We start from the raw sequence: 27,176 nt of genomic DNA, 5'->3' as shown, positions 1-27,176 counted from the left end.
GTGAATTTTTTTATAGACCACAGAATGGGATAGAAAACATGTCCCAGAAATCAACTCAAATGTGGGTTTATTTTGTCATGGCACAATGATAAAACATTTTTATCAATCAGTGTCAAATAAACCAAGACTACAAGTTGTTATAAGAAATAAAAAAATAAAATAAATGCCAGTGGTGTCATTTTCATCACTATTTTCAAAGAACATGTGTTGTCTGGTGAGGTGAGTGGCATCAGCACCGTTCATGGTTAGGACATGGAAAACAAAAACATTTAAAACTCAAAGCTCCAAGTATTCTGGAATACTTTTCACTTATAGCATATAGCTGCAATATGCAACATATTCACTGTGTTCAGAGCCTAACGCCCTCTAGTGGAGATCAAGTCAAATTACACATTTAATTAGAAAAAAAATAAGTTAATAACGTTGAACCAGTGGTTTACATGAGTCAGTGATGGCTGTGGTCAGCAAAATCCCAAAGACAACTTATTGCACCGTTTGACACCTTAACAAGAAGTTGCAAACAGAAAACTAACAAAAAACAAACCTAATTCACACCAACAGCAGAAACAATAAAATTAAAACATAGTTCAAATATATGGAATGTATAAAATATAACAAAATTGTACATAGAAGAAAAATAAAGGACAGAGTCTAAGTCATTTCAGACAGACATTAAAAGTAGTTTTCAGTGAATGGAAGAAGTCAACCAGGATGTAACTGACCGACCAATGAGAGCTGCAGCGACTGAACGCCTCACATAGGGAGAACTGTTTGCACATGTTCAGGGACTTGATGTAAAAGCATGGCCATGATGCCCAGAGTCCACAACAAACAAGATTATGGTTAACTTTAAAGCCAAAACATCAAACCCTCATTTTGAACATTTTAGTAGTTTAAATTTTCAGTGCCTGCAAAGCAAGCAAACGGCAATCGTCCAAAAATAAACACATAGTGAAACTAAAAATCCAGGTTTGGTGCCAGTAACTGTGATGTTTACTTCTCTGCCTAGAATAGCAGACACCATAGAAAATTAACTTTAAGAGATGCTAGATTTTTTTATTTTATTTTAAGTGAAATTCTAAAAAGTTATCAGTAATCATTCCCTTATCTATTGAAGAATGCAATTTCATTTGTTTTTATTTTTTGGTCATCCTGTGTGGTGTATCTGCTTCATTTCTCCCTAAATATGTGTTGATGGAAACAACACATATTGATGGAAACAACTCACTGGTTCACTTTGTGCCTGTGTGTTAATGTGCAGCCAACTAAATCAATGTCACTTCATCCCGTTTTATTCATGTTTGTGTAGATCATCCACACAACACATTACCCTGAATACGTCATCCCTGCTGTGAAATACGGCAGTGGCAGGATCATGCTGTGGAAATACATTTCTTAAGCTATTATTAATCTAAATTAGATTATTGGTTGCTGATTAGTGGTTCCTCAAAGTACCAAAAACATTAACAGTTCAACTTAAAGGAACAATTCAAGTTTTATCGACTGAGGTTTAGTGTTTGTCAGTATTAATTACTTTTCCTGTTGAAAATGATCTTATATTACCGTGAGCATCTAAAACAAGACTGTAGTGGAAAGCCAACAGCTGCTGACCCTAGTTTTGAGTGATTTATGCGATTTAAAACACAAGCAGCTAGAGATATCTATGGATTGTAACAATTTACTATTAAATATTAAGCAGCAACAGAGAGACCACTGATAAGTTTTTATAAGTCTGAATAGGCTGCTGTCAGTGCAACAGAATGAAAAACTGAATCATTTTGACCTTTTGTAAATCTTGTAGTCGTTTGGATTTTATCCAGGGAGACTCAAAGCGAACTTACTGCTGAGATAAATTGATGCACAATGCAACTTTGCAAAGCAAAAGTAAAAATTGTTAAATATTTGCCAAAAAGCTGTCAGCCTTCCATCGCGTTCCAGTTACTCACTTTTCTATAACCTCAGCGACATGACATCTTTCTACTACAGGTAGGTAATTACTGATGATATATGCACAGAATTGAACTTTTCTCTGGGTTGAATTTTCAGTATATTATAGGCTTTCTGGACACTTCAATCAATCCACAATCTGGATCCTAATTTAGATCAAACAGAACTTTTTTAAACATGTGAAATACCAGCATGATGACCTGTGGTCAACCCTTGTGATCAGCTCTGGGAAACTGGGAATGTGTTTACACTTTAACAGGAAGTGGAAGATGGAGGATTGCAGCTTTACAAATTTGGGAAGCAATTACAGATGACTGGCTGCAGATGTTCAGAAGTGAAACTAGCAACTATGAAACGGGGTCCTTTATGCAGCAAAATGCATTCAGCTAGTGAGACACAGTATGATCCAGTGATAAGGGGTGGACACAGATGCTACATTAGCATCCACTTTAAAGCACAAAAAGCAGAGACAGAAAAGAAGGCAGCTTCAGCCTTAAAACCTGAGCCTGAACATACAAAAAGAAAACTATACTCGCTCACTACATGGTGGATTTCTAAGTTGGTATAAAAAGCTACACTACATCAAACAAAATGAGAGCAATAAAAATAAAGAACAAAAAGTTATAAATAAAAGCTATAACATGTTTCAATGGCATCATATTCAAGTAATCTTGATAAAGTCCCTGATAGTGGTTCATGTAAACATTGGGGTCATTAACACAGACAGAACCAGCAGTTCTTGAGAAGGCAGCAGCATTTCATATGTACAACACAACAAACCTGCACGTCGTCTTCACCAGGCTGGTCCAGTCACATCAGTTTGTGTTTCAGAAATGAAAACGTCAGCATGAGAAAGCTTGTAGGAGAGCCACATTCACACCTGCATGGGTGAGGGCTCAACTTTGGGAGGAGGAGGAGGGAAAAAAAGAAAACCGAATACTGCCGGCCTGTTTGAGCCAATCGACGTCACCTGCTGTGCACAAAACAATGAGTTCTTGGTCTCCTCTGGGGAATTCTCAGAGAAAAGCCTTTCAGCTCTTTACATCAAATGATAGCTGATTTAGGAGGGGAAAAACGACATGAAAGGCATTCATAACCTTTTTATGTTCTTCCAGTAAAGCAATAGGCCTCCATTTACTTCATTCTATCTTTAGTCTAACATTGGCTTACATAAATATATAATCAGCCAGATTTCCTATAAAATGTGTTACATTTTTGGGATTAGAAGTAAAAAAGAAAATGTTGAGCAGCAAGACGCATTTACCACAGAATACGTTGTGTTCTGTGCACTTCTAAAATTGGCTCAGCTATCACACACACGACCGAGAACAGGCACTGAATGAGGTGGGTGTTTGATCACACTGCTGCTTTCATCTCATTCACAGTGATGACAGTCTCATAATAACATATATTTATAAAGCCAGTTCAGATTATGGCAGAGAGATTTCTGCAGCGCCTCGGGGTTTAACTCGAGGCAGAGGAGCTTTCGTCACGTCAGCGTGATGACTTCCACCGGATCCGTCTTGCCTTTGGCCCTCTGCTTACGCTTGAGCCGTCTATGCGAGAGCGGCGGGGAAGCTGGGGTGGCAAGAGGTGTTGCCGTGCTGACGGAGAGGGAGAGGAGGTCTGTGAATTGATGTTTTGGGGTGGGGAGGTGGGACGGAAGCATTCCGGTGGACTCCCTCTCCGTCTCCTGGCGTCACCTGTCGAAGCAGCCGGCGGGGAAGGTGTGATGCGCGCCCAGGTAGCCCCCGCTGTAGGCCATGCTCAGACAGTGTCGTGGTTCTCCAGCAAGGGCCATCTGCATAGAGATGGGGCTCTGAAGAGGCAGTGCACGGGCCCCGGGCTGGAGACCTGAGGTCAGGCCTGGGTAGGAGGGGAACGCTCCTCCTGCAGTGATGGAGGGTGCCCCCGTTAGCAAGCCCATCCTGTGGCTCTGAAGAAAATCCTGAGACATGTTCACCACGGGGCCCAAAGCCTGAGAGTCAGCTAGTGCTTGGAGCTGGGACAGAGAGGGGGAATGCTGGGAGAGGTGTGTGAAGCTGTCTGGCTGGAAAAGCAACTGTGGTGTGGAGGAGGTGGAAGAAGAGGAGGAGGAGGAGGTCGGTCTCTGGATGGCAGATACCGGTGAGAGGTGGGAAGTCTGCGGCTGTGACTGCAGAGAGGAGGGCCGGTGGGGAGGGGTGGATTTGGTTTTATTGGCCTCCTTCACATCGTTGTCATGAGCCCTGTCATTAGGACAACAAACAGGAAAATAAGTTTATGCTTAGAGAGTCTGTCAAGGATTAAATGCAAGGAAATTCATAAAAGTCTGTTTAATTTAACCTATCAAAAGCACATAAACAATTATTCATATTCCTTAAACGTTATATATATATATATATATTTTATAGAGCAACACAAAGTGGTGCATGATAGTGAATTGGATGCAAAATGATACGCAGAATATACACTTTTTCCCACCCAAATAAAAATCTGAAAACTAGAAAGACACAAGAAATGCTATACATCCAGTAGCCCATAAAACATCAACACAAAAAACCCATCCATGAATGAATGCATTCATTTGATGTTTGAATAATTTATGCTAAGTAGCCGATGAGAACATCAACACACATTCAATGTCAAAATAGATTTTAAAATCCTCTGTTAACTAGTAACTTAGGATAATAGCTTGGTTGAATGAATGAGTTCAACTGTGGTGTGTATTTTATTTCAACCCCCTTTACTCTGTTACAATAAATAAAATATAATGCACCAAATGACATCCAATTAGTGAAAAAAGTATGTGATTTAATCTCAGTATAAATCCAACAGGTTCTCTGAAGACTTCGGTTTATAGAAAACCTTAGTGAACAAAGAGCGTCATAAATACCAGCACACGGGTTAGGGATGTTGTGGAGAAGTTTAGCTTGGTTACAACACAACATTTCACTAAAGCACATTTTAGCTCAATATTTAAATATGGAAAGAGTGGCAGAACTGTAAAAGTAAAAATCCTTGACCATCCACCCAAACTGACTGGCCAAGCAGGAACAGCAGCATTATTCAGAGGAGCAGCCAAGAGGCCCAGGGTGACTCTGGAGGAGCTGCAGAGATCCACAGCTAAGGTGGGACAATCTGTAAACAGGATAACTATTACCTATGATAATCTAACCTTTATCAAGGAGCAGTAAGAGGAAGAATATCATTGAAAGAAAACTAGAAGTTTTGTTTGAAGTTTTCCACAAGTCAGATGGCGGAAATAACCAGGATGTGGACGAATTACATCTGGTACGATGAGACCAAACTGAACCTTTTGCTAACAAGCACACCACCCTAAACACACCATTCCCATAGTAAAACATACAGTTAACATTATGCTATGTGGAGGTTTTTCTTCAGCACTAACAGCAAAGAGTTGATGGATCCTCAATACAGGGCAGAGTTCACCTTCCAGGAGGACTAAAATCCTAGACATGCAGTCTGAGCTACATGGGACAGTTTAGGAATAAAGTATTTTAATGTGCTGCAATGGTCCAGTCAAAGTCCAGATGTAAGCTCCATTGTGTTCTGCTACTGTTCAAAAACATTCTCCAACCAATCTGACTGAGCTTGAGCTATTTTACAAAGAGAGACAGACAGAAATTTCCATCTCCTTCAAATATCAGTGACAAAATGTGACAAAGTTCAAAGGCTAGGAGCATTTCTGCAGTGCTCTGTATTTACACAAATCTATTCAACTTGCTGAGAACTAGCTGTGCAACTTATTTGATCAAACTTTAAAACAGACCTGACACTGTGATACAACTGAACATGTTCTCCTGGCTACACAAAGACAAATTTTCAATCAACACCTTTGACAAAAGAAAAGAAACAATCTCTCTCAACATGCTGTCACACCTGCCAGAAAGCCCTACCTTGTATTTGATGGGATTTTACTTATGTGTGTTTGTGTGTCTCTTACAGCAGCATTAGCTCAATGCACGGGGTGAGGTGGTCCCAGGAGTACCCGGTTAGCAGATGGAGAGAAGTTGTCCAGCTCGGGGAAATCTGAAGGCAAACGCGAGACGCTGCAACGCAGGCAGCAGCAACCTGAGAGGGTCGAAAATTCAGGAAGGCGTGATCTACAAGAGAAAAAAAAAACAAAAAAAACCATCAAACTTTTAAATCAAGCTTCAAGAATCAGAAATTTAACTCTAAGACATTTAACCCCTTTTTCTCTTGAACTCACCCTGCAGTGAAACCTCCAGGAAGTAGTGAGTGTATTTGTCCATAAAAGCTTTAGTCTTGGACATAGAGGACAGCGGCCAGCCGTTGTAGAGGTCGCCCTCCTGCACCGCGGCGTGGAGGTAGTAGTCGATAAAGTGTGCAGGCGTGGGCATGCACAGGTTCCAGCCGAAGGTCTCCAGCAGCAGCAGCTCCATTTTGATCAGATCCCTCTTGTTAAGAACGAGGTTTAGGCTGCACATAAACCCCAGAGAGTTCAGCTGCTCCAGCTTAGGTACCCGGTCCTCCTTCTCTTCAAATTTACCTGGAAAAGGGAAAAAATAGAAACTGTCCATTCAACCACTTACTATTCAAATCCCTAAAAGGCATTTACGGATATTAGCTACACTTCTTTTAGGCATTAAGCATAGAGTAGAAATTCAAAAGCTTTTTAGACAGTGGTTTTTAATCTCTTGAGCATCAGTGGAAGGAAAATACTCAAAATTATAAACAATGAAATGAATAAACACAAAATGATAAAGCAGAATATAACAGGGTAAATGCAGGTCTCAAAATAAAATTTAAATTTCAGATGAACGCACATTTTGTCTTATTTTTTTTAAATAATTCAAGAAATAAAGAAAAGACTGTTAGTAATTTAGTATTACTGTTAGATCATATTATGCTTACATATTGTGATGAAAATATTACTACAACCCTAACAGAATCGGCAGCTACGTCTAGTCTGGGTATAAACAGCAGTACGACTCCATCAAGAAGCCTGGACAAAATATTTGCTAAAATAATCATGGAAAACCTCAGCCTTTAGGTTAAAAAAAAAGAATGACAAAGGATTAATTTCTATCCAGTGAGAAGATCTAACATTTTCTGCAGATCCTCACAGTCATAAGAGCAATGTCACTTTAGTCGGCCCCCTCCCAATTTGAAGACGTACTCTTTTCCATAGCAACAGCCCCGAGGCCTCAGGGGTCCATGTGGCCAATGAAGAGGGTTGTTCCTGCCTTTAATCTAAGGCTCTGAGAGGCCTGCACTCCAAAAATTAGGAATGAGGGCGAGGAGGGTGTCAGGTTACTGTGATACAGCTCAGTATTCAAACGGCACACAACTTCCAGTCGAGACTTTACACGAAACTGAGTAGATCCTCAAAAATCAAAGTAAAACTTTCTCTCAAATTAACGTGGAAAATGTAAAGATTTTCTCATTTTTATTAAAAATGTGACAAAGACACAAAAACACTCTTATAAACACAGTACTACCGACAACAACTACTCCAGAGAGTTTCTTATAAAGAGATTCACAATTTCTGACAAACAATGTAAACGTTCTGGTTGCTGCTGATTACTATAATACAGTCAAATGCTTAGAGGTGTAAAGATTTGCAAAAGCCAATTACCGTTCTTGAGAGTACACGGAAATGGCCAAACTATACCCTCGCTACTTATACAGACATAAATAAACACACTTATGTTGACGCAAGCTGCTCAAGCGCCACTCCATGGTGCAATAAGAAGCAGTAGGTTTTATATGCGCCTGCAAGGATTAAAAAGTTGCGTTTCATGCTGGGAACAACAAAACCCTCTGTGGAGTTAATCTACAGATCTAAAACCATGGCAACCAAACACTGAAAATAGGGGTGTTTACTGACATTACTGAGCCACAGTTGTCTGACATGCTGTAGACCTCAATGATCCCTTTATCCCCATGTCTAGAGGAGCATCTTCCTACACAGTGTAAGTTTTATCACCAAAGTTGCGACCCATCATTAAACAGGGCAGGAGGGAGGACGCGTGAAGGCGGGGATCCGCAGCCCAACATGGAGAGAGGTGGGAGTAATGTGTAATTAGCAGAGAGGCAGTAATGGCGTTTCTCCAGCAGAACAGGAAGCACCAGAAACAGAGCTGTTTACAGCCACCAGGACTGGTTCCATGTCTCAGTGCACACTTGCCACATTCTCTCACCCTCATGTCCTTCAAATCAGGGCACCGTCTGCCGCTGGCCATGACCACAAAAACCAGCCGTAAAAAGCCGTCAGCACCTCCATCTATCGAGCCTCTTTGAAGTCGAGGGCCATAATGCAACCGGTCATTGCGCTCACAGTTATGACTGGTTTATAGAACTATATGCAATTTAAATTCAAAGATTAATTTGATATATTGCACGTCTGAAATTGGAACCAGAGATGCTCCAGCTGTGAGGAGCCAGTGTGAATCACTACACCATCCTAACACCTTACAATTCTTATTTTTGTTATTTTTACTTGAAAATATTTAACAGCTGATCCTTTTTTAAAAAAATAACTATTAGCATTAGGGGTGCACAGATTAGTTTTCTGGCCAGTCGCCAATTATGACCTTAAGATTCTGTTTTTGGCCGATACAAATTTTTTATTTTTTTTTTATCTGAAATGTTGCTGAATAAGAAAGTCGCAAGTTGGCATCAGTGGGGTGATTATTTTGTTTGCGAACATGGAGACATGACCTGGTTGGACAAGCCTCTCTAATAGAGGACTGTCTCTGACTTTTAGACCTTTGCTGAGGTAGACAGGATAATAATCTCAGCTTCACATTTAAGTATCGGCTGACCACTGATTTCCCAAAATTAGGAAATCGTCTGGCCGATTTATCAGTGCATCCCTAATTAGCACATATCAAACTGAATAACCTTGAGCCAGAGTCAAATTAAGCTTAACCATCACAGAGAAATGCATTTCTAAATATATATATATATGCTAAATACAGCACAGACAAATTTCTTTTTTTGGTGTACATAACAGTATATGGTACTAGCATTATGTTATTTAACAATAGTATCAAACATGACTTTGTGATGTACGCCTTATTTCCATCACCCTTTAGCAGCAAACCTAGCCCACCAGAGCGCCCATTAGTTCTCTGTTGTCAGTTTCAATCCTGGAAGAGACGGTGCATTCTTCTCTTGTGAGTTCAACTCACCTGGAATGCAGGCAGCAAACTGATCCCATCTCATTCCAGCAAGCAGAAAAAGATCAGCAAAAAACCAAGTCCTTTTCATCTCTAGAAGCTACTTTGCCATAAGCAGCCAACACAAGTAATCCATCACTTGTCACATCACCTACAGTTGATGGGGACGGTGAGCCAACAGAGAAATCTCAGAGGTTAAGGGTTAGGAAAAGGTAAGACCGGGATGCAGAGGCTTGTCCCAGGAGGGCTGCTTGGGGGAAAGGTCAAGGTGGAAAAGGGCTGCAACTGATAAGAGTTTAATGGGAAACCTGAGAGATGCGTTCTCAGACAGGCTAGACTTTATACAGCCAAATGATCCAAAAATAGCCAATTAAAGTGTTTTAATACCAAGATAGTCTGTTGGACTCTGCTCAACAGACCAGAAAATTACAAAAAAAAAAAAAAAAGAAAATCACATTTTCATTTACTTTCACATAGCAAACCAAAGCGCCAGGAAAAAGAGATTGCCCAGCTGCAGTAGCTACTTGTTTGGGAAGGCATCACCAACAGAAAGCAGACATTTGAGGTAGGGGCATGAAGAAGAAGAAGAAGACGACAATCGCTTTGTTCAGTCAGCTTGATTACAACAAAAACAAACAATAGAGCAACAGGAGATTAAAGCAGACCAGAGGTTTCCGTCTTTACTTTCATCATCTAATCTACTTGCTTTTTCCACAAGCTGCTGCCTGGTATAAGTGAGGTTAGAGAGCTTGTTACCTTGTACATGTGATATTTACATCTGGTTCACTTCCTCTCTTTGGTTTGCTGGTTAGTCCATTTGCATTCCAGCAGTTTGTGAGCAAGTTCTGACCAAACAAAGCACTCTATCCAAGGAAACAAACTCTGGTTCATTTAAAGCAGGGGTCCCCAAACTTTTTCCTGTGAGGGTCACATAACTTTTCCCTTCTCTGCTGGGGGGCCGGAGTCAGTTTGTAACAGAAAAACTGTGACGATTGTAGGAGTGCCTAAATATAAAAATTTATTGTTTTTAAGAAAGCACAATCCGGACTATAAGCCGCACGTCCAAAGTTTTTTTTTTTTAAACGGTAAACATACACATATAAGCTGCACCGGACTATAAACCGCAGATATCTCTGCCGCTCCAGATTTTCCACAACGATGCAGCAGCAGCAGAGGGGGGCGGACACCCAAAATATGAGTCATAACAGGTCAAATGAATATCACATTTATTATGGTGGAAAAAGAAAAAGTTGACAAGTTTAGATTTAACTGAACTAATTATGGTAGTTTCCGAATGGTAACTGTAACAGTAAAAGTGCTGATCCTTCATGTCTGCTACTAGCATGTGCTAAATGAAAATAGGCGCCGCCGCCGCCTTCTTCTTCTTCTTTAGATTTTAACAGCAGCTGCATCCATTATTGTTGCACTACTGCCATCTATCATCTAATATCTATACCTCAAATTCTCATAATGATCCCAAACAAAAAATCTTTTTCCCCTCAATGCTACTTAACTGATCAACAACATTCTCAAATTTCAATTCCCTATTAAAACCTAATTCCCTTTTAATGGGCGCTTTCTTCTTTTATTTCCAATTTTGACTTCCAATGATTCACTTCCTGCTACCCTGGTGGTTGAAGAAAAATATTCATATTTGGGCTATAAGCCGCAAGATTCAAAGCTTAGGAAAAAAGTAGCGGCTTATAGTCTGAAAAATATGGTATATAAAAAAAGAACTAAATGCTCTCTAGTATTGTTCAGAGGGCCGGACCAAATGTGGAGGCGGGCCGTAGTTTGAGGACCACTGGTTTAAAGGAAACCAAACAGCTCCTGTGTGAAAGCCTAGCCACTTTCAGCCTTTTTTAGGGTAAAAGCATCAGTAAATTTTGTTGTATTTGAACTAGCATCTATAAAAGAAGACAGTTGGAGAAATCTCAATTTGCTTTCTCATTTTTCACAGATTAAAAACTAATGGGCAACACTTTAGACACAGCATCAATGTTAATTTATCCCCCAAAATGAACAAACATCTAGAAATGTCCCAAAACTAAAAAACAAATAGAAATTAATAGAACACAATGTAGAAATATGTTATTTTATATTTTCTCGGTAATGCAGAAGAAGGTAAAGATAAATATCTCTGACATACTAAAATATCCAACAAACTGTTTTAGATTTTCTTCCAATTTTACCGGGCTTGGATCACTTCTTCTTCTCCTCCTTAATAATTTTCATTGGTTGCTTTATCTTTCACTGCGAGTCTGTCACAGCTCCGTCACATAATCTCCTTGTTGCCACCCCTGGTCCTGGGGGCTCCGACAATGTAGACCCAAGCTGACCTCTGACCGAAAAAGCTGAATGCTTGGGTGACCATAGAGAATTGCGGAAACCTCCGTTCTATGCATGTGTGTGTCACGGTGTTGGGTGGGATTCAATGAGCCGGGAACACCCTGAATCCAACTAGGCAGCGGCATTTACTATTCTACTTTATAAATCAGGATTGCAAGACAGCTCTTAGGGTGTTTTCACCCCAGATAGACCAGTAGACTTGGTTTGATGTGGGACTAAACGTATAACATGTTACAGTTGGTGAGGTTTGCTTTTATACTGCAGTGTGTGAAACAATCCAAACCCTTTGAAAACCCTGCATACCCCATCACCTGAACCAAGAACTACTGAAAGAAATGACATATACTTACAGAGACATGAGCATAACGTCCTTCTTCACAAAATATAAACAAAAATTGAGTTGTTCCATAGTCTAGTAGTGGCAGAATTTCTCTTTTGTCTTTGGGAAAAGACTGTGAGCCATTTGCCCTGCTGCTATTAGACTCTCATGTTTGTTTTTGTTGTATTTACCCAGAGTGCCCTGCGCTACAGAGCGCTTCCCGCTTTCAGTCTCCGGTCTGCAAGGCATTCACGTGTGAATCCGAACCACACTAGAGTTCACTTCCACTGAACCGAGACCTAGGTTTGTAGGCGGACCAGAGTTTGCTTTTGGTTCGCATCAGAGTTCAATTGCACATTCACACCTTCCCAAACGAACCAGACTTTCTAGGCAAACTAACTAAACAGGACTGGTGTGAATGTACTCTAAATCAAGAGATTACACTCTTAGATTACACTCAGTATTTATCTTCTAATCAGTCTGCGTATCATTATACAGTTTTTTTTAATGCAAGAGCCCTGCATGTGAAGAAGCTTAGCTTGAGAAGTGATCTCTCTGTTATTCTACATTTCAGGGCACCCTGTTGGGTGGTTCAGTTCCAACATGTTCCACCTCCTCTCCCACCCGCTCTGCCTCCATATACCCTGCTTAACATCAGCAGCCATCCTACCTTTGAAGTGCCACTCCGTTCACCTCCCACACCTCAGCGGCTGTGGGGTTACTTTTACAGGGTGCCCTGTCCCGGGACTGACTCTCAATGCTGGACCCTGACAAGGTGAGAGGAGCGAGGAGGAAGCAGAGCAGGGAGCAGAAAGGTAAAACAACACCGCTTTTAAATAGCCATTTGGCTCTTTGTGTTGGGGAAACTCAAATATTCTCTGTAGGTTTATCATGTAGTCGTCATGACGACCCACATCCTCTTATAGTTGCTTGGCTCATGGTGAACCCTGCTCCATGCACACATACACAACAGCCTTCACGCCTCAGAGTGTGCTCCCCTTCCCCCCTCTGTGGGAAGGCTCTGGCGGGCCGGTCGGCTTGCATTGACTGGCTTTTGTTTGAGGCCTGACTCGGAGAGCATATGGCAGGTGCCCCTCAGCACACAGCCCGTCCCCACCCCCGGGCTCCGAGGCCCGTGCTCTCGCTCTCTGTGGTCAACATGAGTGAGCCTCATGTGCTCAGTCATTTCAGCAGGATGTTCTTTATTGTTCTTGTTGTTTTTACCCCCCACCCCCACAATACAAGTGACTTAATCGGGTTTATTCAATGAAACGCTTTAAAAATACAATAAATCCAGACAAGATTATGTATCTGGCATAAACAGAAAATGACATGTTGTAAGCTTAAAACAGAAAATACAACATTCTTGTTCTGGCTGACAAACACACATTAATGATGTCATCTATGTGAAACAAACAGCTGCAGTATGCAAAGCTGTTACTCTGTGGACTCAAACCTGCCAGCAAGACTGATGTGATCCCTGCAGGACACGGAATGTAGTACAAAGGAAACTTTGTGGTTCTGGGATGACAGGATCAGCCCAGGACTGTGGTTTCTCTGATTAATTGGGCTCTCAAAGCTAAGCGGCATCTCTAAATAAGTGGCTGACAGTCAATAACACTCAGCCCTAAAAGGATTTTAAAAAATGGACCATAGTCTATATCCTGCAAAAGAAAGAGAAGCTCATCTTTGGGCAAACATACACACACACGGGCCTACAAAAAAACAACAACAAAAAAAAACACACTTACAATAGAGTAACAGGATTAGGCAGTGACTGCTGAGAGGCACAAAAGAGGTATAGATTAATTAACCAAGTGCGGAAGGCAGGAAAGTTAAAAGAAAGACAATTGTGCATGCAAAGGGAAGCAGTGAGACCCTGGCAGGTTGTTCAATAACTAGGCCAGATTCCAAAGCACCTCAAGACAGATAAAAACCTAAGTCAACTGTGAATCAAACAGCCTTTCAAGCCTTCATCAATCATGACAGAGACTCCCCCGAGTGCTGGAGGAGCACAGGAGAACAGAGAGCCACGGCAAATTAAAGCTATGATCAGAAGACTCAAGACGAAATCAGATTAATCTATTAGAGATTCATAAAACAAAACTCCACTCAGGTCTGGATGTCACTTCCTTTACCTGACTAAGTGAACAAACTCTAAAATCTATTATTAGCCTCTCATGTGATTGTTTTTAAATAATAAAAAAAAGAAACTCAAGTCTCACATCTCACCACAGAGACTTGAGCCTGATTGAAGATGGTCTGTTTCAAATCCACTCACACGCACCCTCATGTACACGCGCACACACACACACACACACACACACACACCAAGCCCTCCCAAGTGAACGAGCTCTTTTCCAGACTCCCATTCTGACAGCATCATTAGTCTAATTATCCATGATGCCAAGGGCTGCATTAATGCACGAAAAAGCTCACAGTCTGCTAATCACCAGACAGACATTGAGACAGTAATAACCACCAAGCAACCTGCACCGTGCAGCAGTGGGGGAAGAATGATTAACACACCTGCTTCAGCACAAAACAAAAAGAAACACCAAGATTTCACAGCAGAAGAGGCAAACTGGCAACCACTTGTGTTCAGAAATAATTTTAGCTTGAAAAGAGATTTGGCCAGAAACAATTGTAAAAAAAAAAAATCTAACTTGGTGAAAACTGATGTAAGCTGCATGTTTGCTCTCCCAAACGAAGGATTTTTCAGTTTTTATATCGAGTTTTGAGACAAAAATTTCATTTAAAAGTGCTTTATTTTTTCATCCTTTTAGTAGACGGGTGATGCCTTTTATATAAGCTGCCACAAGGGGGACATTAACACATACCAAGATGATAAAGGTGTTACAGCAACACCTTCATCTTCTCTGTTTTACAATTTTGACAAGTACAGTTAAATATGTTGTGGAACATATTGGATTAGGAAATAATGGAAATCCCTTAATGAATGTTGGAGTTGATTTAACTCTGCACGAAATAAACTAAAACAAAAAAACTGAAGTGCTATCAACTCTAATTATAGCTGTTTCAATAGTGAAACCCTGTTTTGCTGCAGAGCTGTGTAACAGACTCATCTGACCCACATAGTAAATGAGGTCACCTCTATTTTCTATACAAATACACAACAGGCTAATTGTTTTACAAGCAACACCAGTACAAGCTAAATATTTCTTGTATTTGCTGTTAGATATCCATTAATATTAGCAGATCATCACAGAGGTGTTAACAGAAGACAGGAAGTGCTTAGTGTTAAGATTTGCAAGAGTCACAAATTTAGTGCAGAGATTAAAAGAGAAAATCATAGTTTGAAAGTTGCATGTATGCCATGTTTTTAAACCAGTGAAAGTTACTTTGAATAAATTAAAATCTATACTGAGCTATCTAATAATTAGTGTTGATAATATATGTATAGATAGATAAGTGACACTTAATTTAGGGTTAGGGTTAGTTTGTTTTGGTTCAAAGAATTTAAATGCAACTTGCTTCCAAACTTTTGGCCTGTAGTGTAAATAACAGAAAGATGCTTAGACTCCTGTCTAAATGCAATAAATCAATTCATGACATAACCCAACTTTAATATTAAATTATAATCTTGGTCTAGGTGTAGATACTTGTGTCTCAAAGTGTGGAGTATTTACTGTGTGTAAATATTCAACGATGAGAGACAACTCAAACTTTCAGCAAAAAAATAAATAAATAAAAATTACATTCATCTGAAACAATGCTTCAGCTCATTCAATACTTTTTTTATACAATAATAAATCATAATTTGCCACAAAAACCTCTCACTGGTTCACCTCTAGAACCACCCTGGAAACAACTACCAATCCAAATGCACATTTAGATTTAAAAGTTGTCACGCAAACTTCAATCAAAATGGATACTCTTCTCTTTAACTCACACTTCAGACTACAAAGTGAAGCTGGGGTGAAAGAACACAATCTCTAGGGTGCTGCTTAAATTAACCATATTTCAGGAAGTGCTTTATCTTGTGCCATGCTGCAGAAACCACAGATGCTTTAGGGCAAAGAGATCTACCTGAAGCTGTTGTTTGTTTAAAGAAAGGATTATTTTCAAGATAATTTTATCTATTCAAAAGCCATTGACAACAAACAAGATTATTTCAGAAAGAAAAGAAAAACGCAAACCAAAATAAACCAAACATTTTTTTAAACGCAAGATTAATTCTCCTTTCTGAACTTACTAGCTAGCAGCAGACAAGAGAGGGCGATGATGTAGAGCTGTTTCACAGCGACATCGTAGTGGTCCATGAACAAGTCGAGCAGGTAGACGGCCAGGTGCCGTGCCGTAGGACACAGCTGGTACCGATTGCTCAGGATGGCCAACAAGTCTGCAAAGTAGCGTCGCATGCCGATCTGCGGAGAGTGGGCCCGGTAGACGGGCAGCTTCAGCTCCTGGTGAGGGAAAAGAAAGATGAGCAGAGTTGAAAACGACAGGGGGTGATAAGAGCAGGGTGGGCAGGAAGCGGCGTTGGAGAAATGTGGGGGATGAGGATTGTATGCATGATAATAGTGATCCTTCACATCTCCAGTTGATGGGGTTTAACTGCTCACAAGTGACCTGAAAAGACTGATATATAGAGAGAGTTTCCACTTAAGAGAGCAAATTCTTCAGCATGATTCAGCCTTAGCTCAGTTTTACTGAATTCACCGTTGTTGCAGAAAACTGAAGCTAATTTGGATCATTGCAGGGGGCTATGAACAATGAGCCGAGGGTTTGTAAGTGTGCAGTTTGAGGAGGGGAGGGTCTTCCTCCAGCAGAGTTCAGCAGCAGATAGGATTAGGTTTCACCCCTAACACATCTCCTATTCATGTTCAATTAGCTGCATGTGTTTCAAAGTGGAAAGAAGACACTCTGGGGTATTAGAATGGAATCGGCCGAGGGTATCTTTCTGAATCAGCTTCAAATAAACTAGAACAAAAAAAAAAAAAGGCTCTGGTTTTTGCTTCAGAAGCCAAAAACATTTAGAACAGTATGTACGCATTTACACAGCAGCAATTTTCTGGTTTTAAAACAAACATATTGGAATATTTCTAAAAGTGTTGCACGCTCTGGAAATAGAAGCCAGCACAAGATATAATGGGTTGGATTAGAAAATGCCAACAGGTAGATTAGAGTCTACATACACAGTCCGTAAAAAGCACCAAAGCTAAAAGTGAAAGGCAAAAATATTCCTTTTATTGCTTTTGAGCTGCAATTTCTCAGCAAGCCAGTGATGTAAAACATTCAAAATATGTCTGCAGATTATAAGCAATGACTAATCTTAATGATTCATCTAAAATCCAGACAGTTTTTTTATTACTAAATACATCAAAACTAAAAACACAAGACTTTGGTGTATGAATGTATCAACCTTTTGTTGAGTTTTAAAACAGTAATTATCACACCTCAAGCAAAATCAGGAATGAACCAGCCTGGTCGGTTCGTCTGTATCTGGGTCATTGAAGGCAGAGGCCTGTAAAATGTGGGGCCATTAGATTCTAAAAGGTGGCTTTTCTTCCTATAATTACTCCAATGAATGCTACGGGTTGGAAATACAAAAGCTCAGGAAACAGCTGGTAGATTTTTCTATATAGAAAATATCTGCTTGTTGGAGCAGATCCAAGTTTTTGGATAAGCTCTCGGGAAAACATGTTTACAGTCAATAGAATTTGCTGCGAGGGCAAAACTGCCAACACGGTCAGAGTTACACAAACTGTCAAGTACTTATTTTGAGCACAACTAAAAAAAAAAAGCCTGTGATGCTAAGACTGACACTTCAATGGAATCCAAAAATAAACAGTGCCCCCCCTCCTCCCCACATCAATGTATAGCAGCAGCACCGCCCCCAGAGCCTCAAACTCCCATATCAACCGATCCTCCCAAAATTCTCCTCCCCTCCCACTGCCTCTGGTCCATCTGTCTGTCTAGGGGTGCAAGGGCAGCAGGAGGAAGGGAGGGAGGGGGGCATAGGGGGATGGAGTGATTTGAGGGAGGAGGCTGCTGCAGTCTGGAGGGCTGGGGAGGTGGTGGCGGGGTCTGCATGGAGCAGAGAAGTGCCTTTGTGGGGGGGAATCGCACCGTAATTAAGGATTCCACAGCTGCCTGCTGATTTGCATGTCTGATAATTTGCCACATGCTACACAGCACTGCTATCTCCCACATCAGGGCATTATCACTGCAGCAAACGTCGTTAAGGCTGGATGAGACGGTGGGGGTGCGGGCACCGTGCAGGAGATCTGAGCGCCGTATGAGGCTCTGATAATGATTCCACCATTCTCTCCCACTACACTTTGGATATTTTCTGAGAGGAAAATATCCAACAATCTCTACTAATTGCGAGTTGTTTTTGTTTTTTTAAAGTCTTAACATTTATTAGGGTTAAAATACAATTCATTCTAAAAAAATGCATGTGTTGCTTAAATAAAGCTCCTTTTACAAAGCTGATATGTGCAAATGTTTAAAATGAATAACTTTAGCATTTTTCTATTGACTGTAGCTTGAGGATCATTTCAGTAATAAGCAAACTTGTTTTGCAGTAAATCCTCTAAAATCTTAAAACATTTTACACATGCTATTTGTGGCTGAAAATTGTTCAATGTCGTCCCATTTGTGCTCTGTCACTGCCTAAGAACGTCCAACAGGTTATGAATGCTACTTTATCTGATTTTTATCATGTGGTGGAACAGCAACACACGTCGACTCAATTGCCAAAACTAAAAGAGATCAACGGATAAACCTTTCAGAAAATACTCCAACACCTTCAGTGCTTCAAGGCATCATACACTGCTAAATCAAAAGGTATTTGTACCTCAGGAAAATCCCTGTACGGAGAATCCTCACTGCTGAGTGAAACGCATGCAGATTTACAAGCAAGACACCAAACTGCTCTGTAATGATGTGTTCACAAGCTATGCGTCATGCTTTGCTTAATCCTCAGTTTACAAGAAAGGTATTGTGCTACAAGGTACACCATAACGTACTGAGACGATTGTTTCAGATGCAATCGGAAATGTAGACATAGGGCAACCAAGACCGAGCTGAAGGCTGACAGTAATGCTCTCCTATTATAGTAAGTGGAAATAAATGTGGGTGTTCAGCCTGTTTCCACATCAGTGCAGATTCTCGCTCTCATGCTGGGTTTTTCTGAGTCAGATAATGTCCAGCTTGAGAAAGGTGAGTCAAACATTACCTAAAAGTGACTCAAAAACATCTGGTTAGGAATCCAAAATGCCACAGAGTTCACTTGACTCATGAATGCAGTTAAAGGCAGATGAAGACACCTGATCCCATTGTATCTTCACCACCACAGGGGTCCTGAGCTGAAAAATACCAGTCAAGTCACAAATGTCTCAATTAAAGTGACACACACAAGGAGAGGCATGTTCATGCCTCGAGGATAATTAACACATTCTTAATTTGTGAATGCAGTTAAATTTAACTCAAGATTAAAAAGGCAACGGAGCTATAAATAGTTTTTGTATTCTATGTATACTTTGAAGAATATCAATAACTTTTTAAGTCCTTTTTAGACTCTGATAAAACATGTAATATTTCGTTTTTAAAAAGCTGCTAATATAATAATATGCCAAGCAACAGCAACGATTATTTTTCAGAAAGTTTAGAGTTGCCCAAGCAGCAACATCAAACTAAAATCTTTACCAACATCAAGTATGTAATTGCTAGGTGATTACACTATGACTGCACCATTCTCTCAAAAACACCTTCATAGTTGTTTTTGTAAGCAACATTTCAAGAATTGCTGATGGTAATGTAAATATACTTAGAATATCTTTTATTATTTATTTTCCTTGGATTTCGGTTAGCAACATAGCAAGGGCTTCTGCTCTGACAGACCCAATGCTTATTTACCTGAAGACCAGGAGTCTATTTTTTATGAGACAAATACTTAGATAATCGTTTGAAGCAGTTGTATGATAAAAACAGTCAGATCTGATATGTGAACACATGTTTAATTAGACTGGATAAGGTCCAGAGTCCATCATATTGTTTACTTAAAAAAAAGAGCAAAATAAAAGTCTTCTGTGATACTATTTAAGTGAGAAAATATGAATTTATATGAGGTTATATTACTACATTTATTCTAATCCCTATAAAACGGAAAAGATTTATTAAAGACTTCAGACATATTTTTAAATAAGTTGTTATAGTGATTTTTGAAATGTCCTTGGACACTAAAAAAATTAAATCTTAGTGTTAGTTGAAAAGCAATTTTATTGGTTTTTCATTTTATTTTTTTTTCCCCCCCATACAACTCTTTTGAAAATGTTTCTACATTCATAACACAGCACAGCTTCCCTTCATCTTTGTTGTGGATGAGAAAAAACCACATTTTGAAATATTTGTACGAGAACTTTTCAAAAACATTCTATAAAATCAAGGCTGTCCACACATGTAACAAGAAAAACTTCCTTACTTCAAGCTAAAAGGGAGTAATTATAGATACGTCACTATCAATGAGTCCGCTGCTGACATTTTTGTTCCGGTTGCTGGATTTGGGAGTTTGCTACTGGCTGCACCATCCCAATAAACACCACTCATTCACAATTGTGGGTCGTAGTTTAGAAAATTCCTTTTTTGATAACGCACATAACCAGAATTCAGTTTCTTATTGCTTTTTTCAGTTCTTTCCCTTTTCTTATAGGATATGGTTAGTCTGAATAATCTCAGCTATTTTTATACCAAAATTTAACAGGCCAGTATCCATGTCAAATGAGAAAAACTGCAAGTGAATTTTTGACCCTTTTTCCAAACACATTAGAAAATGTCAAGATACTTAATTTTCAAAATATTTACAGTACTTTTAGCTTTATTTTACCACAAGATCTTTCAATCCACAATGTTCTCCACTGCTGTTTTTAATGTTAAAAATATATTCCAGCCAAATTGATCAAATATTCTCTGAATGTTTAATGGCAATACCTTAAATACTGTAATGGTTAACTAATTTCTTGATAAATATGTTCATTCCAAACACAACTTTTCACAGATTTCGATTTGAATTGAGAGACTTGAATTACAATAGAATTTTAGATGATAAACGCTTAACCTTCTAAAATTTTAAACCTACATACATGATTTTAAATAATTTGAAATGTCGTTGCATGCTCTTCCTGATGAAACCTTTTAGAAAATTTGACCAACAAATTAATTTTAGAGGCCAACTCACCTTAATGCGTAAGGACTGATGGATGTCTGAAGCTAACTGTCCTTTCCACCACTGCAGCTCCCTCTCCATCCTTCCCATTCAGAGGAGGCGTCCACAATCAAGTTTTACCTGCTGAGACGGATGTTTCCCAAACGGGACATATTTAAGATACCTCAAAGAGCACATTTATGCGATTATGGCTTTAACATTTACAGTTTTAATGCAGCTTTACACGAATTACACTTGACAGAAGGACAAGTTGAAGTTCCTCTGTAAATGTTTTAATTACAGAACAATCAATGGTTAATTTGCCCAGACTTGTGATTAAATGTGTTAATTGTATGTGGTTGGAAAAATACCTCAGCTTGGACAACGTTGTAGCTAATTAAACAGCAGCAATCCGTTTGCTAACACAGGCCATCCTTTCTGCTCGGGAATTTAAATGGCTCATTTAAATGCCCGCTCGGCCACGCTGCAGGTCACATTTTTCACAAAATCTTTCGGATATCCGTCTTTTGGCAAGTTCTTATACAAGTCAGAAAATAAGTAAGAAATTCAACAAATTAGTCACTAAAACATCACCACGACGGGGGACTAACATGCCCACCGAGCTCTGATATTCTCCACTCGTTTGAAACAAAAACAGAACATGAACACTAAAAACTGACGCTTCATCTCAAACTAACGTCGCTTTTCCTATAAAACAATAATATAGCTAACTTTTCATAGTAGTGGTTATTACATGTGCCACTCACCGCTCCGTTGGGAATGCCCCCCAGACCCTCTTTGTCTCAGTCCGACATCCTGAATGAGAGAACTCCTCCGCGGCTCAACTTTTAAACAGACCTCTCTCTGACGCCGAAAACGAAAACTTCAAATGCGCTGGAGAGCTCATCAAACAGCCGCCACCGAGAAAAATCCCACCGAAGGCCCTTGGGTTTAACCACTTTTCCCCCAACAGTTCACACTTTTTCCAGCCACAATCAGCTCCGCCGTTTTCTCTCCGGTGCCTCGGCTCTAACAAAGTAGCCTCTTCGGCTGCGCCAGCTGCTGCTGCTGGGCTCGTGCGCCGCACGCTTGGTCCCTCCTACACGTAAGCATGGGAGTTGTAGTTTTTACCAGGTCACTGTAAAAACTACAACTAGCAAAATTTGCTACAATCCAATAGAATGATAGCTAATTGTATACAAACATAAATGTGTGATGACTTCAATAAAACTCTAACAAGTATCCAAAAACACAAAATTATCCACAATTATGCAAATACTAAAACATATTAAATGCATAATGAAACCTCAAAATAATCAATTTAGTTGAAATTAATTTTAAGGTAAAATTGTAGACTATTTATATCATGCTCACTGCGCTACAAGAAATAGGTCCTAAAGTGCACTAGCTCAAGAAATAAATAGCAAAAAAATAAAAATATTAAAATGTAATGACTCCTTAAAATAAAATAAAATAAATACATAAATAATAAACAAGTATAAAATGTGTAAGTATTACATTAAAATAACAATTAAATGACTAGATTTATAAATTATAGAAAATTATAATTCCTTCTTATATATTTATTTTATGCTTTTGATCTACAATATATACTAAAAATGTGTCAGTGAACACTTAATTAATTATATTTTCAGAAAGTATTAAGTATTAAACTTACTATACTACATGTAAATTTATCAAAAATATTTTGGATTCTATTCATAAACTAAATTTCAGCTTCCTTATATTTCAAGCGTTGATCTTTTTTTTTCTTTTTTTTATTGAAATAAAACTATTTACACTAACCATCAAGAATGCACATTTCTTTAAAAATGGAAATTGACTAATTACAGAAGCTTCTTCCATAAGAGCAAAACAAAAGTGATCAATCCGCCCAGACACCGCTGGTAAATATTTAAGCAAGTTGGACACATTAGTACTGCAGTTATGAAACCTTTGTAGTTCGAGTCTTTTTCATGATTTATTTTCTTTACTTTTGCGCCCCCTTGTGTCAACACGTTTTCAACAAGTCCAGATTGCATTGTTCGGATTTGACCTGTAATAAATCAGATAATTGGATACATTCAGGATTATAATGTCAACTGTCATCCTCACTATTTGCCTTTTTATCCGCCTCATTGAGAAACTCCTGATCAGCGTAAATGAGAAACCCAGTGAAGGTGCTGTCTGTCCAGAAGGGGTCAAAGAAGAGTCCATTCTGCTCTGAGTAGAAGATCTGCAGCCACACCTGATCCGACTGCTTCAGGTGGAGAACAGTGGACCCAGATGCCACATCATGGTTTCCTGTGTTGGCATCAAAGGTCTTGATCTTGTACTGACCGTTATGCACCAGACCTATAGCCAAGTGTTTATTGGCCAGTGTTATATCATAGGTGAAATAATAGACTCCAGGGATCTGACAGACAAACTTCCCACTGCTGACATTGTAGTGATTCCCTTCATTAAGCAAGATCCGGTTGAAATTGATCGGCATTCGTTCTTTAGGATAACTCTTTGTCACGGCCACAGAAAAGGCTGATCGAGCCGCAGTGCCACAGTTACAACCACCTGGAGGTCCTTGCTGGCCCCTGTCACCCAGCTCCCCTTTCTTCCCTTGTTTTCCGGCCACACCTGGTGATCCACGCAGCCCCTTTGCTCCCCGAGGTCCTGCTTTACCAATAACACCTTCACGGCCTTTCACCCCGGGCTTCCCAGGGTTCCCAGGTCGACCTGGATCACCTGATGGCAGACACACAAAAAAACATAGTGACATAACGATGCAACGTCCACTAGGACTGGAAAGGATACAAAGGGACAAATTTATGCAAATCTGAGTTTTGTTTCTGATCTGATTAGATTTCCAAAACCCTCAAAGTTTGAGTTTCCCCCTTTCAATTCTCAACTAACATTTATTCTTAATTATAGAACCTTATAGAAATGCTCCATTCCCCTGTAACAGTTTCACACTGTCACAGCACAACCACACACTTCAAACACTTCAACATGATTTATCGGGATTTTATGAGATACACCATCATTAATTAGTACCTACTGTAGAAGAGGAAGAAAAACAATACATGGACATTTTTCTATTTGTATTCAGCGCCAGAGTCAAACCTTTGAGGAGCCTTGGGTCTTTGAATATATCTGTCAGCTTTGCACATTTAGAAACTGATATTTTGCCCACTTTTCCCCACCTTAGCCCAAACTCAGTCATCTAGTTCTGAACTTGGACTGAGCCATTTATGAACATGTTGTAATCTTAACCCTACCACTGGAGTAACAACATATTTTGGGTTGTTGTCATCTTTCTGAAAATGGTTTGTAGGTTATGGCCTTAAATCATAAGTGTCCAGCTACAGTACTCAAGGCCCAGCATCCTGCCAGCATTAGATAAGGTTATATTCTAATACAGCTGATTCAATTGGTCCATCTAACTCCTCAGCATGTTAAAGTTCGGAAGCTTGCTAACGAACTTGCTAACGAACTTGAACCTAGGAAGGAACTAAGAAATGGCGAACACCAGTCCTTCACGACTGAATTTGAACACCTCTGCCCTAAATAAACATCAGAACTGGTTCTGGAATGGATAAAGCAATATAACATTAAACATCTGAAATTACTGTGACTGAAACGCTGTTGAAAATGTGTTTTCTTTGAATAAAAAACCAAGAGAAGCTTGTTGATGACCCTAAAAAGTGTGGTTATTAAACCAATATTAAACCAAATATTAGTTAGGGTGCAGATACATATCAAATCTCTGAGACTTGCTGAATCAAGATGTAGTAAACACTTTACTGAATTATTCTTATAATTTTGAGTTGATTAACTGTAAAATATTAGCACAGTTATACAAAAAGTACCTCGGTTTCCCTTTTCGCCCTTTCCTCCATCTTTTCCATCTGGACCATCCAACCCTGGCGAACCCATAGGGCCCATGGACCCTGGGGGTCCAGGAGCTCCTGGGAATCCCGGGGGTCCTGCTGGGCCAGGCAGACTGCAAACCAGCTGAGAGGAAAGGATGGGGAAATTACGACCTCTCTTTGATGAGGAATTTGTTGACTGAGAGACGACGGCTGAGAGCAAACAGATGATCACACACATCTGGAGCATAATGGGCACTGCAGAGGCACAACAAGATGAGGGACAGGAACCATTAAAGCCATTAAATTTGATTTGGGTTTTGAGGGCGAGGAAAAAACATGGAAATAACAAGATGTTCCTGGAGAGGAAAGCAATAACAGAACCTATGCATGCACACCTATTCAAAACAACAAAACATTCACTTTAAAGGTGTGGTTGCTTTTAAGGTTTTACCCAGTCCTTTTGTGGAAAACTCTGAGTCTATTATTTAAAGGCTAAGTAGAAGTCAGCTTTTGTTTCCAACATGTTTAACAAATGGAGCATGTAAGAAGTTCTATAAAGACAAAGAAGCGACTTACCGCTTGAGAAATCATGGCCTCGGGTCATTATTCAGCTCTGCCTCTCTTTTTAAGGTTCAGCAGTGATCCTTCATGAATGTTCAGTGAACTAGAGATTTAATATTCTTCAAGAGAAGCTCTGCAGAGAGCAGCTCAACCCAGAGTCCAAAACATCCACCCTGTTTATGCAACAGCTGGGCCCAGAAAATATTTCCGGCATGATGTCATTCAAATCAAGACAGCTCACAAGGATTAGACGGCAACAGCAATGACAACTCTGGCTCACCAACTCTCACTATGAGAAAATTGTCTATGCAATGCTAACTGAACAAGAGGGTCCGCAGAAAATAGGGGTTTATCTCATGAAAGAACAAGAAATAAATAAAACTTTTTACGAGTCTGGGGAAGGAAGAGTCTGGAGTTCTGCAGGGCTGTGAGCTCTATAATTTAATTATATTGCATTTACATTTAGATGTCTTCCATTGAGATTTATCTTGAGGACAGCAGTCCTTCATATTAGTGATCCTAAAATTGTTCAACCTCCACTCAAGATAAAGTTTAATTGCAAAATTTAAAAAAATTGTTTGCTTAATAAACACAGTTTTATTAACAGTTTCATTGGCTAAAACTAATGTCACACGGAAATCGTGCAGTTGCCATTTTCAATGACAGCAGCAGCCTCAAGATTATTCAACCATCATAAAAACAAGCATTTGCAAATCAGGTGTGGTTGGAGGCACTGCTGATCATATCAACCAATGGCTTCAACAGATGAAACCAAATAAGCTAAAGATGTCTGCCGCTTGATTCCTGAAGGTACCAGAAACCCTCAATTGACTGGAAATGACCTTCAGTTTGTACAGCAAGGTACATACTAAATGCTGAAGGGTTGTACGTTTGAACTCAAAGACGTATGTCACTACTGTCCCAAACGTCCAGGAGCCATCAGGCCCTCTATGCTAAAAGCAATATAAATAACACAAAGAGGTTTTGGGATTCTGACACATTCAAAACTGGAATGTGTCAGACCTTCAAATTAGCAGCATGTCTGCAGGAAGAAGAATGAAGCATACACTGAAAAGAACACCTGGAGTCAGGGACAACATAGTGTGTTGTGTGTAGATGGAAAGATGAATTCATGGAAATCTTGCGAAAAACGGGAACACAGTCTGTAGGGAAATCAACCCCAGACATCACCGAATCCCAGGACTATCTGAAAGTCCACCAAGAATTGGTTTTAAACACATACTGGAATATAGTAAAGTGGAAATCAGTCGATTGATGAACTGTATTGAAGGGCTAAATTAAAGGAATGCTGCCATGTAGTGCCTGGCTACATATCATGTCTGCAGCACATTATAAATCCAAAGAGTTGCGAGATAATTAGTAAAGACATATGTCGGATTATTTTGACTAATTGTGAAAAAGTAGTTCCAACACTGATTGCTATTTGTTTATTGCAAATAGATGAAATTGAATATTTTAGCAAATCACATTTACAGTGGGAGTTGAATAATTTTAGAAACATCTGTAGTTTTTTTCTTTGTTTAATTTTCAGAAACAAATGATACACTGTTTTTATTCCTGTGTTTTATAGATTGGGTCATTATAAAAAAAAAATTCTGAGGTGAAGTGTCCAAAGACACTAAAACTTCAAGAATAAATAGTCGACAAATTTCATTCATTCAACAAACCAAAACCAGAAGAGCTTACAGTGAAATCTGAAGTACGGTACACCCTCTCCCAGGGAAACTCCATTAATCAAGATTACCTTGAACTCATCTGTATAGCATAAAGTCAAATATTGCCAACAGATAAAAGCT

At 39.5% G+C, this 27,176-nt stretch overlaps 2 protein-coding genes across 4 annotated transcripts; both read right to left on the bottom strand.

Moving 5' to 3' along the window:
• Nucleotides 1-50: 50 nt before the first annotated feature.
• On the bottom strand, nt 51-22,434 carry ccnjl (cyclin J-like). Of its 2 annotated transcripts, none has more exons than XM_008420079.3 (6): nt 21,700-22,434; nt 20,966-21,073; nt 15,980-16,190; nt 6,161-6,460; nt 5,894-6,053; nt 51-4,175 (listed from the first exon to the last, which is right to left on the bottom strand). In XM_008420079.3, the coding sequence occupies exons 2-6, from the start codon at nt 21,041-21,043 to the stop codon at nt 3,647-3,649; spliced, it is 1,278 nt and encodes a 425-aa protein (XP_008418301.1). In that variant the 5' UTR covers nt 21,044-21,073; nt 21,700-22,434; the 3' UTR covers nt 51-3,646. The 2 variants fall into 2 exon arrangements, with proteins under 2 accessions (XP_008418301.1, XP_008418300.1); XM_008420078.3 differs by having other exon boundaries at nt 20,966-21,076; nt 21,700-22,431.
• A 308-nt stretch (nt 22,435-22,742) lies between these two features.
• On the bottom strand, nt 22,743-25,549 carry c1qtnf2 (C1q and TNF related 2). Of its 2 annotated transcripts, none has more exons than XM_008420077.2 (3): nt 25,375-25,549; nt 24,796-24,940; nt 22,743-23,671 (listed from the first exon to the last, which is right to left on the bottom strand). In XM_008420077.2, the coding sequence occupies exons 1-3, from the start codon at nt 25,387-25,389 to the stop codon at nt 23,031-23,033; spliced, it is 801 nt and encodes a 266-aa protein (XP_008418299.1). In that variant the 5' UTR covers nt 25,390-25,549; the 3' UTR covers nt 22,743-23,030. The 2 variants fall into 2 exon arrangements, with proteins under 2 accessions (XP_008418299.1, XP_008418298.1); XM_008420076.2 differs by having other exon boundaries at nt 24,796-25,053; nt 25,375-25,548.
• Nucleotides 25,550-27,176: the final 1,627 nt, after the last annotated feature.

Source organism: Poecilia reticulata, chromosome 10 (assembly GCF_904066995.2).
Source record: "Poecilia reticulata chromosome 10, P_reticulata-male-v2, whole genome shotgun sequence".
NCBI classification, from domain to species: domain Eukaryota; kingdom Metazoa; phylum Chordata; class Actinopteri; order Cyprinodontiformes; family Poeciliidae; genus Poecilia; species Poecilia reticulata.
This window is presented reverse-complemented; position numbering and strand designations above follow the sequence as displayed.

Excerpts from the sequence above, each read along its gene's own strand:
- c1qtnf2 (XM_008420076.2), bottom strand. The coding sequence starts at position 25,402 with ATGACCCGAGGCCATGATTTCTCAAGCG. Across the intron at positions 25,054-25,374 it reads AGGCCATGATTTCTCAAGCG|TGCCCATTATGCTCCAGATG; the intron begins GTAAGTCGCTTC and ends GTGCCTCTGCAG. Across the intron at positions 23,672-24,795 it reads GGGCGAAAAGGGAAACCGAG|GTGATCCAGGTCGACCTGGG; the intron begins GTACTTTTTGTA and ends GTCTGCCATCAG.
- ccnjl (XM_008420079.3), bottom strand. The coding sequence starts at position 21,043 with ATGGGAAGGATGGAGAGGGAGCTGCAGTGGTGGAAAGGACAGTTAGCT. Across the intron at positions 16,191-20,965 it reads ATCAGTCCTTACGCATTAAG|GAGCTGAAGCTGCCCGTCTA; the intron begins GTGAGTTGGCCT and ends TTCCCTCACCAG. Across the intron at positions 4,176-5,893 it reads TGCATTGAGCTAATGCTGCT|GGCTCATGACAACGATGTGA; the intron begins GTAAGAGACACA and ends TCCTAATGACAG.